The sequence below is a fragment of the Lutra lutra genome, chromosome 4, assembly GCF_902655055.1.
Source record: "Lutra lutra chromosome 4, mLutLut1.2, whole genome shotgun sequence".
Lineage (NCBI taxonomy): Eukaryota > Metazoa > Chordata > Mammalia > Carnivora > Mustelidae > Lutra > Lutra lutra.
In genome coordinates this window covers 156,478,784-156,494,345 of record NC_062281.1, presented here as the reverse complement: position 1 = coordinate 156,494,345, position 15,562 = coordinate 156,478,784, and the positions used below count along the sequence as shown (strand labels likewise).

Genomic DNA, 15,562 nt, shown 5'->3' with positions numbered 1-15,562 from the left:
AAGATGGTAAGAACATACATTTTCTATTACTCATTTGTTTAAAAATATTTATTGACTACCTGTACACTTTTGATAAAAATACTCCTACCAACAATCTTAAGGAAATAACAGTTTTCCTCTGGGGATAAACTAAACAAGGAAATTCTCACTGGAGAAAACCATTAAGAGGTTTAAGATTTTTAAGACCATTAAGTTACTTACAACTGCAAACTCATCTCTGTCAAGCATTCCATCATGATCAATATCACTCAACTCCCAAACCTTAAAAACAAAAGAATTGACAAAGATTAATGGTCTTTCATTTCATGTGGTACCTGTAAACACCAAATACTTAAATCGGGGGGAAAGTTTCATCTAAACATTAAAATATCTATTTCTCAGAGAAATCTCACTTTTGCTGAACATTTTATTAAATTATTACATTCTATATTATTATTGGAAAAAGTAATAATTCTTAAAACAAGTATTTTTAAATAAAAATTCCTTACAAAAATTTAAAGAAAATATTTGTTTCTTTCAAATAAGAAAACAATTATGTACATAGCACTTTAAACAGCTACAATGCTTTTTCACAAACATCATCTCAGTTAATTCATGCAACAACTCCATGTGATACTATCAACCAGCTTTTAGACATGAGGAATATGATTTAGTTAGGATCACACAACCTTTATTAGGTTACAGAATCAGTATTCAACATAAAGATTTCCAACTAAGTCCACTATTGTTTTCCATACAGAATCTCTAATCGACCAAAAGATATATCCAGTGAATATTAATTATGAACCAGCTAATGTCCAGGGCTTACAAGGGAAAAATAAATCTAAAAGGACCTAGTAGATTTGGTTTAAATACAGAGTAGATTCCATACCTTAGACCAGCTATAAAACTATGTTATATCCTTGAAAATAAGATATTTAAGTCATTCAACAAAATTTTACTTGGGACAGGAAGAGAAAGTAAGAGACTGGAATGGAGATAAAGAAGTGTCTGGTCATTAAGTGCCTTGAAGGAATTTGGACTTTACCCTAAATGCATTAGGAAGCTACTACCAGGGTTAGTTTCAAGTAAAAAAAAAAAAAAACAGGATTATATTTATAGTTTAGAAATCTCATACTGATCACACAGCAGAGAAATGATTAATGAGAAACAATACTGGAAAATGGCTTTTAAATTTTTATTGAGCACCTAACCTATAACACTGACCCAGTAGTACTACTGATGATGTGGTGGTAAAGTCATTACCACCATCAGCATCACAGCAGCTAGCATCAAAGAATATGCACCAAGCACTGTGCTGAATATATACATTATCACATTTAATCCTTACAACCCTATAAAGTGGCAATCGTGCTCATTTGAAATATTAAAAAATTGATACATGGTTTTCTGATGATTCACCCAAGGTTACACACCTAAGAAATGGTGCAGAGAGGATTTGACCCCATGTATTATGACCAAGCAAGGGATTAAAGAAATGGCTGGAGGGTTAATGAGAGCAGATGAGGTTTGAAGTACAAAGAGACCTAGAGAGAAATCAGTATGGAAATAGTCCAAGAGTAGGGAAAGCCCAGCTGAAGTTGGTGATCATGAAATTATGATGATACCAATTTTATTAGACTCTCAGCAGTCCATATGCAACCACACAGAAGGCACATAATTAGCTTAACACAACGATGGATTTTCACCAGGTCAGGAGAAAGGTTAGAACACATGGCAAAAGGAGCCAAAGATATCAACATCAAACTGTGGATTAAGTTGGTTGAGGAAAAAAATTAATTTGAAAAACAGAGAAAGTAAAGGACTCTAAGACATAAAGGTCTAATGAAGTCAAAGAATTAGTCTTCCAAGTACTTATGAAAGAGATCTAGAAAAATGGGAAGTTCTATTTAGAGAGTAGAACAAATGATTTCAGAGATGAAACTATTCCTTATGGCAAGGCCCCATGATACAGCTATGAAGTAGGTAGCAGATACAAAATACTGGTGGTCCCCAGAAATTAAATCAAGGAACTGGGAAGTCAGAGCATACAGTACAAAGAAAAAAGGACCTACTCAAAGGGCTTATATATGTAACTAATTCCAAGCACTTACACTTTAGAGGAAATGTCAAATAAAATTAATTGGCAATAATTTTATATATTAAATCAGAACACAAAAAATTCTGTAATAATATAATTTCAAAATAAGGCCTAAGTATTTTTTAACAATGAGCTATAAATGCTCCTGGTAGATACAAAAGTAAGATACATGAAGATTACATTTAGAATTTAATAATATCTTACTCTTCCAAGGATATCCACAGGTAACTTAGAGTTGAGCAACACTGGTTTCACTTTATCACCAGAGAGAAATCCATTCACCGGGCTTAAACTATCAAAAATTGCGTCATATTTGGCCTTATCTTCAGACTATAATATAAAAAATATCACAAGTTAAATAGTGGTGATGCGCATTTAACTGAAGTTATAAAAATCAAATCCTCAAAGAACAGGCAACATATCCTTAAAATTATTTAAAAAGTAATTTTTGCGGGTGCCTGGGTGGCTCAGTCATTAGGTCTGCCTTCAGCTCAGGTCATGATCCCAGGGTCCTGGGATTAAGCCCCACATTGGGCTCCCTGCTCAGCAAGAGGCCCGCTTCTCCCTCTTCCATTCCCCCTGCTTCTTCTGTTCCTTCTCTCTCTCTCTAATAAGTAAAATCTTTTAAAAAATTGCTTTCATCAAAAAATATTATTATAAATAACAATTTAGAAGTTACACAAGAGTCCAGTACCCCTTCCATTCCTTTCACAGCTCGAACACTATGTCTGCTTTTCTACTGTGAGCTTCATGGAAAGATTTTAGTGATAGGAAGGGCTTTGAGAGGAGCATCTAGTCCAACCCTCTCACTTAAATCCATAGCAAGGAAATAACTTTTGTGAGAACACACAAGCTAATTAGTGACATTCTATGACTTTCTCAACATGGTATTAGTTGCATTTCAAACTCAGATTTTAAAAAGAAAATAACCACCACAGGACTAAACATCAAGTTTCCCCCATTTTTCCCAAAGCAAGAATTCCTTTTCTTATTGATAACAGGACATTCCCTAAAATCCTGGGAAGTTACATGTATAACATAAAAAACTACGGTTCAGGGGTGCCTGGGTGGCTCAGTGGGTTAAGCCTCTGCCTTCGGCTCGGGACATGATCTCAGGGTCCTGGGATCAAGCCCCACATCCGTCTCTCTGCTCAAGAGGGAGCCTGCTTCTCCCCCTCTCTCTGCCTGCCTCTCTGCCTACTTGTGATCTCTCTCTGTCAAATAAATGAATAAGATCTTAAAAAAAAAAAAAAACCAAAAAACAACTACTGTTCATGGAGCACCTGGGTGGCTTCGTCTGTTGAGAGTCCGACTCTTGATTTCTGCTTAGGTCATGATCTCAGGGTTGTGAGATCAAGCCCCATATTGAGCCTGAGGTTGGGCTCCATAATGGGGGGGGGGGGTCCTGCTTGAGATTCTCTCCCTCTGTCCCTCCCCCTGCTTGTATGTGCGCTCTTTCTCTCTCTCCCTCTAAAATAAATAAAATCTTAAAAAAAAAAAAACTATTGTTTATGATTTGCCCAAAGCCAGATCCCTATACTTTTTAGAATTAGTTAAGAACACACAAGCATACATAAACATAAAAACCAAATGCCTTTCTGACAAAACTGTACATATTTATTAAAGATCATCTGATTCTAATATTATTTAAAAATTACAATTTAAAAAATCTGATAAGATAGTTATAACTAGTATGATGTCTCCAAATAGATACAATGCAAAATACCCACTTCAGAAAAAGATTTCATTTAGAATTGTGAGTTTTAGAGCTATAAAGAAAATTATCCAATTAACCACAATTTTTGAACAGGAAATAATACCAGTGAGGTAAACTACCTATTCATGAAATAGGATTATGACATAACCATTTTTAGTTTATACTATAACAGAAATGAGATTAAGCCATACTAATTGTCACAAAATGATTGACAAAGATCTCTCAAAAGATTTCTCATATCAGTATTTCCCTACAGTAAAAATGAAAGTCTCCTGCAGATTATAACAGATTTTGGAAATAGGGGACAAGGATTATGTGGGTAGGAAGCAAAGCAGTGGTAAGGAAAAAGTAGTTAAAAAGTTTACTCACTTTTACAGCCCATGGGAACTCAGCTACAGAAGATCCACTGATTAGCAAAGGACTACTGGTATCAAGCTAAAAAGGAAAATAGAGCACATGAAGAGCTGAAAACCTCACATCAATAAACAACAAAGAAAAAGTGGTCTTTGGATTTAAATACATTCATACAAAATTTGGAACTCAAACCACACAGGACACTATTCTACATCGACTTTATTAGACTTTTATCTAAATACAAATGAAACAAAAACAGAGTTATCTCAGCTGCATAAATGATATTAGAGCACTAACTGAAACATTTAAGTGTCATAGAAAAAATCTTATTACAACTGATATCAAGATAAAGATACCTCAATGTAACAAAAATATTTGTGACCCTGTTAACTGATGACTTTTTCCCAACACTATTTAAGGAAAGCAAACTGGGACAAGAACCCAACTTAAGATTTCTTAAGTTACAAGTACATGAACCTATTAACAGCATGCCCAAGTTGTTATATTTAACTGCTTGTAGAGACAGATGGATATATCTGAAACATTTTTATAATAACATAGTTAGGCAACAAATCCCTAAATTAACCCTCTGATTCCATGCCTAAACTTACAAATGCAGAAATTTTCAAACCTGAAGTTAAATTCATAATACTCAGACCAAATACTTTTAAAAATATTGAATTTAGAAACAAGTAAGAGCCACAGCACCTGGGTGGCTCAGTCTGTTAAGTGTCTGCCTTCAGCTTAGGTCATGATCTCAGGGTCCTGGGATCAAGCCCTGTGTCAGGCTCCCTACTCAGCAGGGAATATGCTTCTCCCTCTCCTTCTCCCTCTAACTCTCCCTCTAAATCGTGCTCTCTCTCGCTCTCTAAATAAATAAAATCTAAAACAACAAAAAAAGTAAGAGCCGTGAAACTTCTGAAAAGGGGTCAGGGTAGGGAGGACTAACCCTAACAGATGTAAAAACAAATTACCAAATATGATAATTAAAACAATACGAGATGAACATACAGATAAACAGATCAAAAAGAACAGAAAAATCCAAACAGAAATCAAAATACATGACTGAGGTGGCATTTCAAATCAGTAAGGAAAAGACTGGTTATTCAATAAACTGTATTAGGTCTATAAAGTAGCCATCTTGAAAAAACATAAATTTGAATCCATATTCATATTTGATATCAAGACTAACATAAATGCGGGACACCTGGGTGGCTCAGTTGGTTAAGCATCTGCCTTTGGCTCAGGTCATGATCCCAGGGTCCTGGGATGGAGTCCCACATCCAGCTCCTTGCTCAGCAGGGAGCCTACTTCTCCCTCTGCCTGTTGCTCCCTCTGCTTGTGCGCTCTCTCTGACAAACAAATAAATAAAATCTTAAAAAAAAAACAAAAAAAGACTAACATAAATGTGTAAAAAGAAATGATAAAAAAAATTAAATCCTAGTAACTCATTTACATAAAGAACAATGACCTCCTTATGGGGGAAAAAAAAAAAAACACCACGATGTCAAAAGACAAATGACAAACTGGGGGGGGAAGTGTGTGTGTGTGTGTGTGTGTGTGTGTGTGTGTGTGTGTTAGAGTGCAGCCTCTAGAATTTAATTTAAAAAAAAGACTAATAACCTAAGAAAAATAACAAAAGCTTTAAACAGACATTTCACATAAAGGTAATATAAATGGCTCATAAGCATGAGAAAAACTACTCAAATTCACTCTATAAAACAAAATGGGCAAATTAAAACTACACTTAATGTTCCATTTATCACCTCTCAAATTGACAAGGTTCAAAAAGTTTAATAGTATGTTAGCAAAAGTGCACTCAACCAACTGATGGAGGGATTGTGGATGAGTACAACCACTGTGGAAGGCAAATTGATATTATATATGAAAATTGCACAAATGAACAAACTTCTGAAACACCAATTCTACTTCTGAAAATATGCACATATATTTCTGTACATGCAGAATGACACATATCCAAAGTTATTATTAATTGCAGCATTTAAAAAAATTTTAATAATAAAATATTAGGAATAAGCTAAAAACCTATCAATAGGAAGTTAAATAAATTATGGTAGAGGGGAGTGTGGGGGTGATAGGTTAAACAGGTGATGGGGATTAAGGAGGGCACTTGCTGTAATGAACACCTGTATAGTATGGTATGGAAGTGAGAATCACTATATTATACACCTGAAATATTACACTGTATGTTAACTGAAATTTAAATTAAAACTTTAAAAATTTTATATAAATAGAAGCAACTATAAAAAAGAATAAAGATGCTTTTATGTAAAGATCTCTAAAACATATTACTAAAAGGGTACAGAATTGTATTTATTAATTATATATTACTATCAATATAAAATGAAGAAGTGGGTATTTATATTTCTTTATATACACATATAATAAGTCTGGAAGGATATACAAGAAACTAATAACAGCAGTAGCCATTAAGAAAGAAAATCAGGGGGGCACCTGGGTGGCTCAGTGGGTTAAAGCCTCTGCCTTTGGCTCAGGTCATGATCCCAGGGTCGATCCCAGGGTCCTGGGATCAAGCCCCCCATCGGGCTCTCCGCTCAGCAGGGAGCCTGTTTCCCTTCCTCTCTCTCTTCCTGCCTCTCTGCCTACTTGTGATCTCTGTCAAAATAAATAAAATCTTAAAAAAAAAAAAGAAAGAAAGAAAGAAAGAAAGAAAATCAGGGAGCTGGGTGATAGGGGTTAGGGGAATTTCTTTTAATATGGCAATTCTAATTTTTTTAAAAATTTAAATCATGTAATATCATTTTTTTAATTAAATAAAATTTAAATTTAAGATCATTTCTTACAAATCTTGGTGGAGGGACAGCCAGGTTCAAGCTACTCAGTGAAACCTCCAATCCATTCTGGGCACATGCCACAAGACGCAAAGCAACAAAGAATTCCTGAGAAAGAGAAGCATGAAGTTAAGTGCATTACCTATCCATCCATCCATCCATCCACACACTTACAATATGAAAATATAAAACAATTCATAATTACTCCAAGATCTTTATGTAGCAACAAATATAACAGCACATTTGCCTGAAAACATTTGCTTTTAAAATTAAGAAAAAATCTATGTAAAAAGATGTTCCTAACATTATAAATAGCAAAAAGTATTAATAAATGGGAAAATACTTAAATAAACCGTGATACATACAGATAGTAGAAATTATACAGAATTAACACATGCTTCAAAAATATTTAATTATCATTTAAATGAGGAAAAAGAGTCTGGAAAAAAGCCTAGAAGAAAATAACAACTGAATGTTATCAAAAGTCATCTCTGAATTTAAGATGATAAATTTTGAAACTAGGCCAATCACTGATGTAACTCAACCACTGCTATTCCAGGAAAGCTACAGAGAATACAGAGCTACTGTGCAGCGTCTAAAACAATTACACAACTGCCTGACTTCAAAATACATGTAAATCTCTCCAAAGGTCCTTGGATTTTTGGCATTTGAAGCCTCTAAATAAATGCAGAGATACTGAAGCAACTGGTTTTCAGCTGAGTTAAAGTCAGGTATGGGAAAAGACATAACAAATACTTTTGCTCCAGTTATAATCACTTACAACTTCGTATAGTTGTTGATGCAATCAACCCTTCACCACTTTGCTCAAACCACCTATACCCTTCTTACCCAATTCCTAACCTATTCTTAGAACCTTGCAGGTTTGTCTGCTTTCTACAATACCTTGCCTTCATTCACAAAATCTTGCAAAGATTGTATTTCAAGATCTCCCCTTCCCTTTTCATTCACATATATCCAAAGTTATTATACTATCTTATATTACACAAAGTTATTATACAAAGCTTTTATACAATCTGACTTCAACTCCCACCATTAGCTAGAGAAACCACTGTCTATGTCACAAATAACCTCTCAGCTACCAAACACAATAGCCTCAAAACAAAACAAAACAAAACAAAACAAAAAACCCTGCCTCATCCTGCTTATTCTTTTGGCAGTCTGGACATGATAATTCCCAGAAACTCTCCCCCATCAACATAGCTTCGTAAAACTCTCCTACTTTTCCTCTGACCCTTCAAGTCTCTTCTCTTGGCAGTCAATGCCTCCTCCAACCTCTAAATGCTGGTATTCTAGGGTGCCTAGGTGGCCCAGTCGGTTAAGCAATTGCCTTCAGCTCAGGTTGGGACTGAGACCTGCCTCAGGCTCCCTGTTCAGCAGGGAATCCGCTTCTCCTTCTGCCCCTCCCCCTTCATTTGCATGGTCACTTGCTCGTGCGTGCTCTCTCTCTCAAATAATTAAAATCTTAAAAATAAACAAATAAATGCTGGTATTCTAAGTACTCCAGCATCAACCTTCTCTCCTTTCTCATTCTATGAGAGATTCAATTACTCTTAAGTAATCAGGTCCACCCCCAGTATGGATGTGTTCTGAAGTGAAATAGTCCTCCTGCATTAAATTCTAGTTCTGCTACTTAAAGTTGTGAGGCCATGGGCAAGTTAAATAAAATTTTCCTGCAAAATTTTTCTAATACCTACCTTGCCATGTATTATAAGGAACAAAATAAAAACCATACTATAGAAAGAAAACACCTACTGTCATTTTTGGCACACAGAAACTCAAAAAGCATTGGTTTCTTTCCTTTCTTTCATGTTAATTCAAAAATCTTTTTCTCCAATGCAAACATCAAAGTTTAACTGCAGACCCACAAATCCAGCCACCTGGATTTAACAAAGACAACTCAAACTCAACATCCGAAGTCCAGGAATATCAGTGAAGAATTTATTATACTATAAACTCATGAAGACAGGGACTACATCTATCACATTCACCTCTGCATTTCCAAAGCCTGATTCAAAATAGGTACTCAGAGTGCCTGGGTGGCTCAGTTGATTGAGCAACTGCCTTCGGCTCGAGCCACAATCCTGGAACTCTGGGATCGAGTCCCACATCGGGCTCCCAGCTCCACGGGGAGTCTGCTTCTCCCTCTGACCTCGCCTCTCATGCTCTCTCTCACTGTCTCTCTCTCAAATAAATAAATATATAAACAAAACAGGTACTCAACAAATATTTGCTGACTAAATGCACACTACTTTGGCTGCTCATATTAAGTTAGTTTTCCTATGTCTGCAATGGACCAACTGGCCCTCCTGCCCAGGGGTTCCAATCTACAAGCTAACCCTAGAATCTTAATTTAAATTTAATTAATCTTAATTAAATTTAATCTTAATCTTAATCTAATTAATAGACTGAATATTCTGACCCTCTCATCTAAATTTCCCATCCCTTTTCTAAGTATGATGCTGCTTCAGCTATCCTATATGGGGGAATTAACTTTGAGTAGCAGTGCTTAGCCCATGTATCAGCATGCAGCAAGCTTTGAATTCAACCCTGTGGACCTCTGAAATTCATCCCAACAAACTGAATGAACTTCAAAGTACACTGATGGTGTTCAATTTCCATAATCGTTTCACGTATTTCTAGTCTAGGGTACACTTATGGCATATAAACCATTTTTTGATGTATATGCCAAGTAAGACCTAGACCATAATACTCACAAGTAAGTATACTGTACAGGTAAGAAACTGAGTATGTTGAAAAAGGTAATGGTATTAGAAAGTAGAGCCTTTGAGGAGTGCTTAAGACATCAGAGTAGGGCTTTCATGAATGGGATTAGTGCTTTAAGGGTCCAGAAAGATCCCTCGCCCCTTCAGCCTTGTAAGGATATAACAAGAAGTTTGCGACCAAGAAGACAGTCCTCACCCAAACATATGGCAGCCTGATCTTGTATTTTCAGGCTCCAGAACTGTGAGCAATAAATTTCTGCTATTTATAACCCATCCAGTCTGTGTTATCCTGTCAGAGAACCCCCAACAGACCAAGACATTCCAGGAGAACAATGTCACCAAATGATCACTAACTAAACTTTGGGAATCACTTACTTTAATGTCTACTGAATTGGAAATATTTTCCAATATATTGTTGTAACACTTGCCCTTGAAAACCCTAATGTTTTCAATTGTAAATTGAATTCAATTGGTAAAAAAACAATTTCTAGTTTAAAATTAGAAAAAAAATCTTGGTTTTTATTCTGAAGCACTCAAAAAATTTCTCATATGTATCTCTGAATCTTACTTGTTTGTTCAGGATTCCTTTGCCATTTGTGTCAGCTAGATCCCAAATCTGAAATTCAGGGGAAAAAAAAGTCAATGTATATTTTAAACAAAAAACGTCTTAAAGATAATAAATTAAATCCTTGTAATATACAATTCCATTCTTTTTGGTCCTCAGATTTAAGAATCATAGAATTAAAAGTGAGAAGAAACCTTGGTTATTTAGTGCAACCCTACACAAAGATACTAAAACTCAGTGAGATACTTACTCAACATTTAAGGCATCAAGGAAAGAAGTGAAACCCAGGTTCTAACTTCTAAGTCCAATGCCTTTTTCATTAAGACAGGTTCTAACTCCAAATCTAATGCTCTTTCTACTAGAACCTACTACCTTGATTTTAGATCCATATTAAGATGATCTTCTTATAGTTCATGTTTATTTGTGATTATAAATTATAAATTTATAATAAATAGTATTAATATCATGTATAAGGATTCACCAGGAGAGGAACTTCCCACTTCTTGTGGGAAGCCTCTTATCCCTAACTCTATTCACCACAAATTAAACACAGTTAGAGACAGCTATAATAGAGGAAGCAGAGATAGAGCCAACTCTGAGTGGGTGGCAAGGTTCCCAGGCTGCACTGTTTTTCCCCACAATACCCAAATGTACTATTACTTCCTAATTTTATCTCACTAAAAAGTAATTCGTTTTCTTAAAATCTGAAAAACACCTTACTTTTCAAAAGGGTAAATCACAGCACCACAAATTCCCTCCATTGCATTACTATAACTGCTTCAATGATTCAATTCTTACTTCTAAGTTTCTTGATGGTATCTTTCTAAATTTGGATCCAATTTATTTATACCACTACATAAATATTCATTATAATCTAGTTGAAATGAACAAACACTACCTTTCCAAGAATCAGGTCTGGAAGCCCTGATCTTTTCAGAAAAACAGCAGCATCAGAAGCCAATACCCTTCCAGTATTGCCTGTATCAACCTGAAAAGATACAAACCGTAAGCTGACAAAAACCACAAAAACAAAATTATCATCATTTTACCTGCCTTCCTCCCTGTGACTTGGGAAATGGCTTTTTCAAAAAGGGAACAGGAATCTTTTGACTAACAAAAGCCAAGAAATATATGGAGAACCACATGAGTAGAATACCATCTTAATGACAGCACTGGTCATTTACAGTTTTTTTTTAATCACACCCATTATACAAATGGGAAAACTGAAGCTCAGAGGAAGTATACCAAAATTAGTGGAGTCACAATATTAACATTTATCTTCTGATTCCAAGTCTTCTATAGGTGCCATTTAAATTCTAATAAACTTGGAGCACCTGAGGGGCTCAGACAGTTAAGCGTCTGCCCTCGACTCAGGTCCTGGAATCAAGCCCCACATTGGACTCTGCTCAGCGGGGCATCTGCTTCGCCCTCTCCTTCTGTCCCTCCTCCTGCTCATGCTCTCTCTCTCAAATAAATTTAAAAATAAATAAATACATAAATAAATTCTAATGAACTTAATAGTAATAGAAGGAAAAGGGCATAATTTCCTGGAAAGGTCTTTTGACAGATGAGAATAGCTGTGTATGTTACCTATTTTTTTTTCAAACATCTTTAAATCATTAACTTCTGCTTTTATACTTATTCTTAGACACTGCAACAATTAAAAAAAAAACAACAAAGTAGTATCAGCTCGAAAACCAGCAGTGATTCCATAATAAACTTAAGGAAACATTTTTAAAATTCTTAAGTTCCTAAAGCGCATTAACAGAAACACATCATTTTAATTTATAGGAATTTTCCTTTAAAACAGAAAACAGCTCAAAAAATGACTGTCACTTCCATAAAGATTTCCTAAAGTAAAATTGTTTGTAAAAGTGAAAAGTAAATTTTAAAAAGTCATGGGAAAAGTAACATGATTCAAGGATATTTGTGAGCTAGCTGTTTTTCCAGTTTAGTTAAAAGATTAAGTTTGTTGTAAACATTCACAAAGCATTCCAGACAGGCCAATCCCAGAGAAGACTGAGAAGAGAAATCCTTTCTTTTGAGTGCTGGAACACGGGATAAATCTGGCACTCAGCAAAAAAAAAAAAAAAAAAAAAAAAAAGCCCAATCCAATTTGGAGTAACCAGGAAGTACAAAAAGGGTAGAGAAACCTGCCTCTAAAAATCTCCAGAACACAGGATGCCTGGCTGGCTCAGTTAAGCCTCTGCCTTCGGCTCAGGTCATGATCCTGGGGTCCTGGGATCGAGCCCCACATCGGGCTCTCTGCTCAGCAGGGAGCCTGCTTCTCCCCCCCCACCGCCCCCCACCTACTTGTGATCTCTGTCTGTCAAATAAACAAATAACATCTTAAAAAAAAAAAAAAAAAATCTCCAGAACTCCTTCTTCTTTGTCTACCCCCCAACTGGGGGCTTAGGGTGGAGGACATCTATCCCTAGCATGACCTAAACAGAGGGACCATCAAGGGAAACACTGATCAAACTCTCATGAAATATTTATGTATCATATTCCAATTTTATTATCTTCCACTCTTTTGGTTACTATAATAAATTTAAACAGCCACTTTGTCTCTGTCATATACAGGAATTTCTGTCGTACTCTGACACTTGCCCAAAGGCTCTGCCGTAAGCTACAGGTTAAAATCTGTGTCTTCATCAAAGACAAAAAAAGACAGTTTCAGACCCTCGTGGAAAGAACTATTCCACATAATCTGAATTATTAACACTTCAAAACACAGACTTTTGGATAAAGGCTTCTGAGCTGACATCACTTTAGACAACTCTCAGACTGTACTGGTGAACTAAGTCAGAATATCCAGAACTATGGAGTCTAGAAGTAGTTTTATTTCATGAAAGCAGACTCTTGACCCAAGATTCAGGGGAAGAAGAATTAATTACACAGGACTGAATACACTGTTGAGGAATATTTAATTATGGTTATTAACTTGGAATACTATTGGTATTATTTTAATATTCTGTTTTCTAATGGATATGTAGAAAAGCCCTTTTTATCTCCTTATGTTATCTTTAGCCCTCAATTTAGTAGGTTCTGCTTTTGTAAACTGAATGAAATAGCTTTCGATGGAATCTGATTTTCACTGACTCTTCAGACCTCAAAAACAAATCTTTCAATGGAATGTCCTTATTTCTATAGCAATATAGTTATTAACAGGTTAAATAATTTTTTCTCCTTTTTATCAGGATATAGTTGAGTAAAAAACTGCACAAAATAAAGCCTATTTGAGAATAGTTATCTTTTATTCAGAAAGAAAAAGCTGCTATTAAGGAAAAAGGACTGACTTATGCAGAGACAATGTCTAGAAAACCCTCTCAAGAAAACTGGCCTGCAACCTCTATAGGGTCCCAATCTCAGTGGCAGTAAAGCAAGGTCACTTAGCAGGCTAGGAACCTTAGCAGATAAGGGGAATCCTCAAGATGAGATAAATCCATTCAAATTCATATGTACTGCAGATGAAAAATGGAAGAAAGAATTTCTAAGGTTTGGGTCCTAGTCTCAAGATAGAGAAAAAATACCAAAGGCTTTAAAAAGTACAATCCAAGATTCTTTAGAAATTTCAGGTAGAAATTAATTCTCCAGGCTCTGAAGTTGTTATATAGTTGAGTGTATGTCTGTAGATTTGCAAGTCGTACCCAAGAAGACTTATAATGGTTCATTAATAAACTTGCTGTAATTTTGTAAACAGCCAGGTCATATTATAGCCTTTTCTGTGATCATGATCACAGATAAGGAGACTGTTAGGAAAAATGATCCAGTATTTGGAAATGGGCAAATGAGATTGTCTACACCCTCAACAGATTTGATGTATGAACCCCTCATTGACTTTCTATTCACTAGGCTCTTTTACACTAGGAGGAATAGAAGTTAAATTATAGAAAACTGACAGCAATGCAATGATTCCTGTCCATACCAATAAATGAACTTTGTCTAGTGGAGAATATAAATCTCTACAACTCATATTCTCATTTTTACATCTTACTGTTCTTCCAGTAATTAGCTGAAGTAAATAAAATCCTTGAGACATGTTCATTTCATATTTGTATGAAAATCATAGTTTTAACTTTGTAAAAATTAAACTTAAAACATCTTTTTTTTTTCTTTTTTTTTTTTATTTATTTGACAGAGAGAAATCACAAGTAAGCAGAGAGGCAGGCAGAGAGAGAGGAGGAAACAGGCTCCCCGCTGAGCAGTAAGCCCGATGTGGGGCTCGAACCCAGGACCTGGGATCATGACCTGAGCTGAAGGCAGTGACTTAACCCACTGAGCCACCCAGGCACCCCGAAACATCTTTTTTTAATAAGATTTTATTTATTTATTTAAGACAGCGAGGATGCATGCAAGAAAAGGAGTGCAAGGTGGGGAAGGGAAACGGGAGAAGGAGAAGAACACACAGACTCCACTTTGAGTACAGAGCCCCATGAGGTGGGGTGAGGGGAGAGCTCGATCTCACAATCCTGAGATCATGACCTGAGACAAAATCAAGAGTCAACTGATTAACCAACTAAGCCCCCAGGCGCCCCTAAACTTTAATAAGTTTTAAAAACAAGAGAAAAGTTATTCTGATTTGGCCTAAAATTAATTTGGATATTTATATCTAGATTAATATATCTAATGTTATATGGATTTTATAACATATCTAATGGTATACATTATATGGATAGACAGACATTTAAGACAATTAAATGTTTGGGCTTAATTGTCTCTTTCCTTCATTTTTCTGATAGCTTGTAAAAAGAATTAAGCAGGGACTCCTGGGTGGCTCATTTGGTTAAGCATCTGCCTTCGGCTCAGGTCATGATCCTCAGATCCTGGGATCGAGTCCCACATCAGGCTTCTTGCTCAGTAGGGAGCCTGCTTCTACCTCTGCCTGCCATTCTCCCTGCTTATGCTCTCTCCCTCTCTCCCTCTGACAAATAAATAAATAAAATCTTAAAAAAAAAATAACACAAAAACATAAGCAGTCAAAGTAGGAGGCTAAAGCACAAGAAACTGAAAACAAGACACATCAAATGTGTTCAGATGGGTAGTAATCTGCGAATACACCAGCAAGAGTTGAAAATATTTTTATAGTCAATCTAGGACAACAAAGATACAAAAATCTTACCTGTCTGTAGTATTTTTCATATACAGGATTCCCACTTGATAACTAAAATAAATAAATAATCAGAAATTAAATGCTATTCAATAATCTGTATTAGTGTATTTACATTCTTTCAACAGATATTAGAAAAACTAAAATAACTAAGAGTAAAATATACTTGATTTTGAAAA

The 15,562-nt window shown here is 35.5% G+C and overlaps 1 protein-coding gene across 1 annotated transcript in view; it reads right to left on the bottom strand.

The window, feature by feature from the left end:
- Nucleotides 1–15,562, bottom strand: part of EPS15 (epidermal growth factor receptor pathway substrate 15) — a 143,973-nt gene that overhangs the window by 95,507 nt on the left and 32,904 nt on the right. The window contains 7 exon segments of the mRNA XM_047725085.1: nt 202–261; nt 2,285–2,410; nt 4,167–4,232; nt 6,977–7,072; nt 10,277–10,324; nt 11,172–11,261; nt 15,396–15,437. Coding sequence (XP_047581041.1) covers nt 202–261; nt 2,285–2,410; nt 4,167–4,232; nt 6,977–7,072; nt 10,277–10,324; nt 11,172–11,261; nt 15,396–15,437 — 528 coding nt within the window.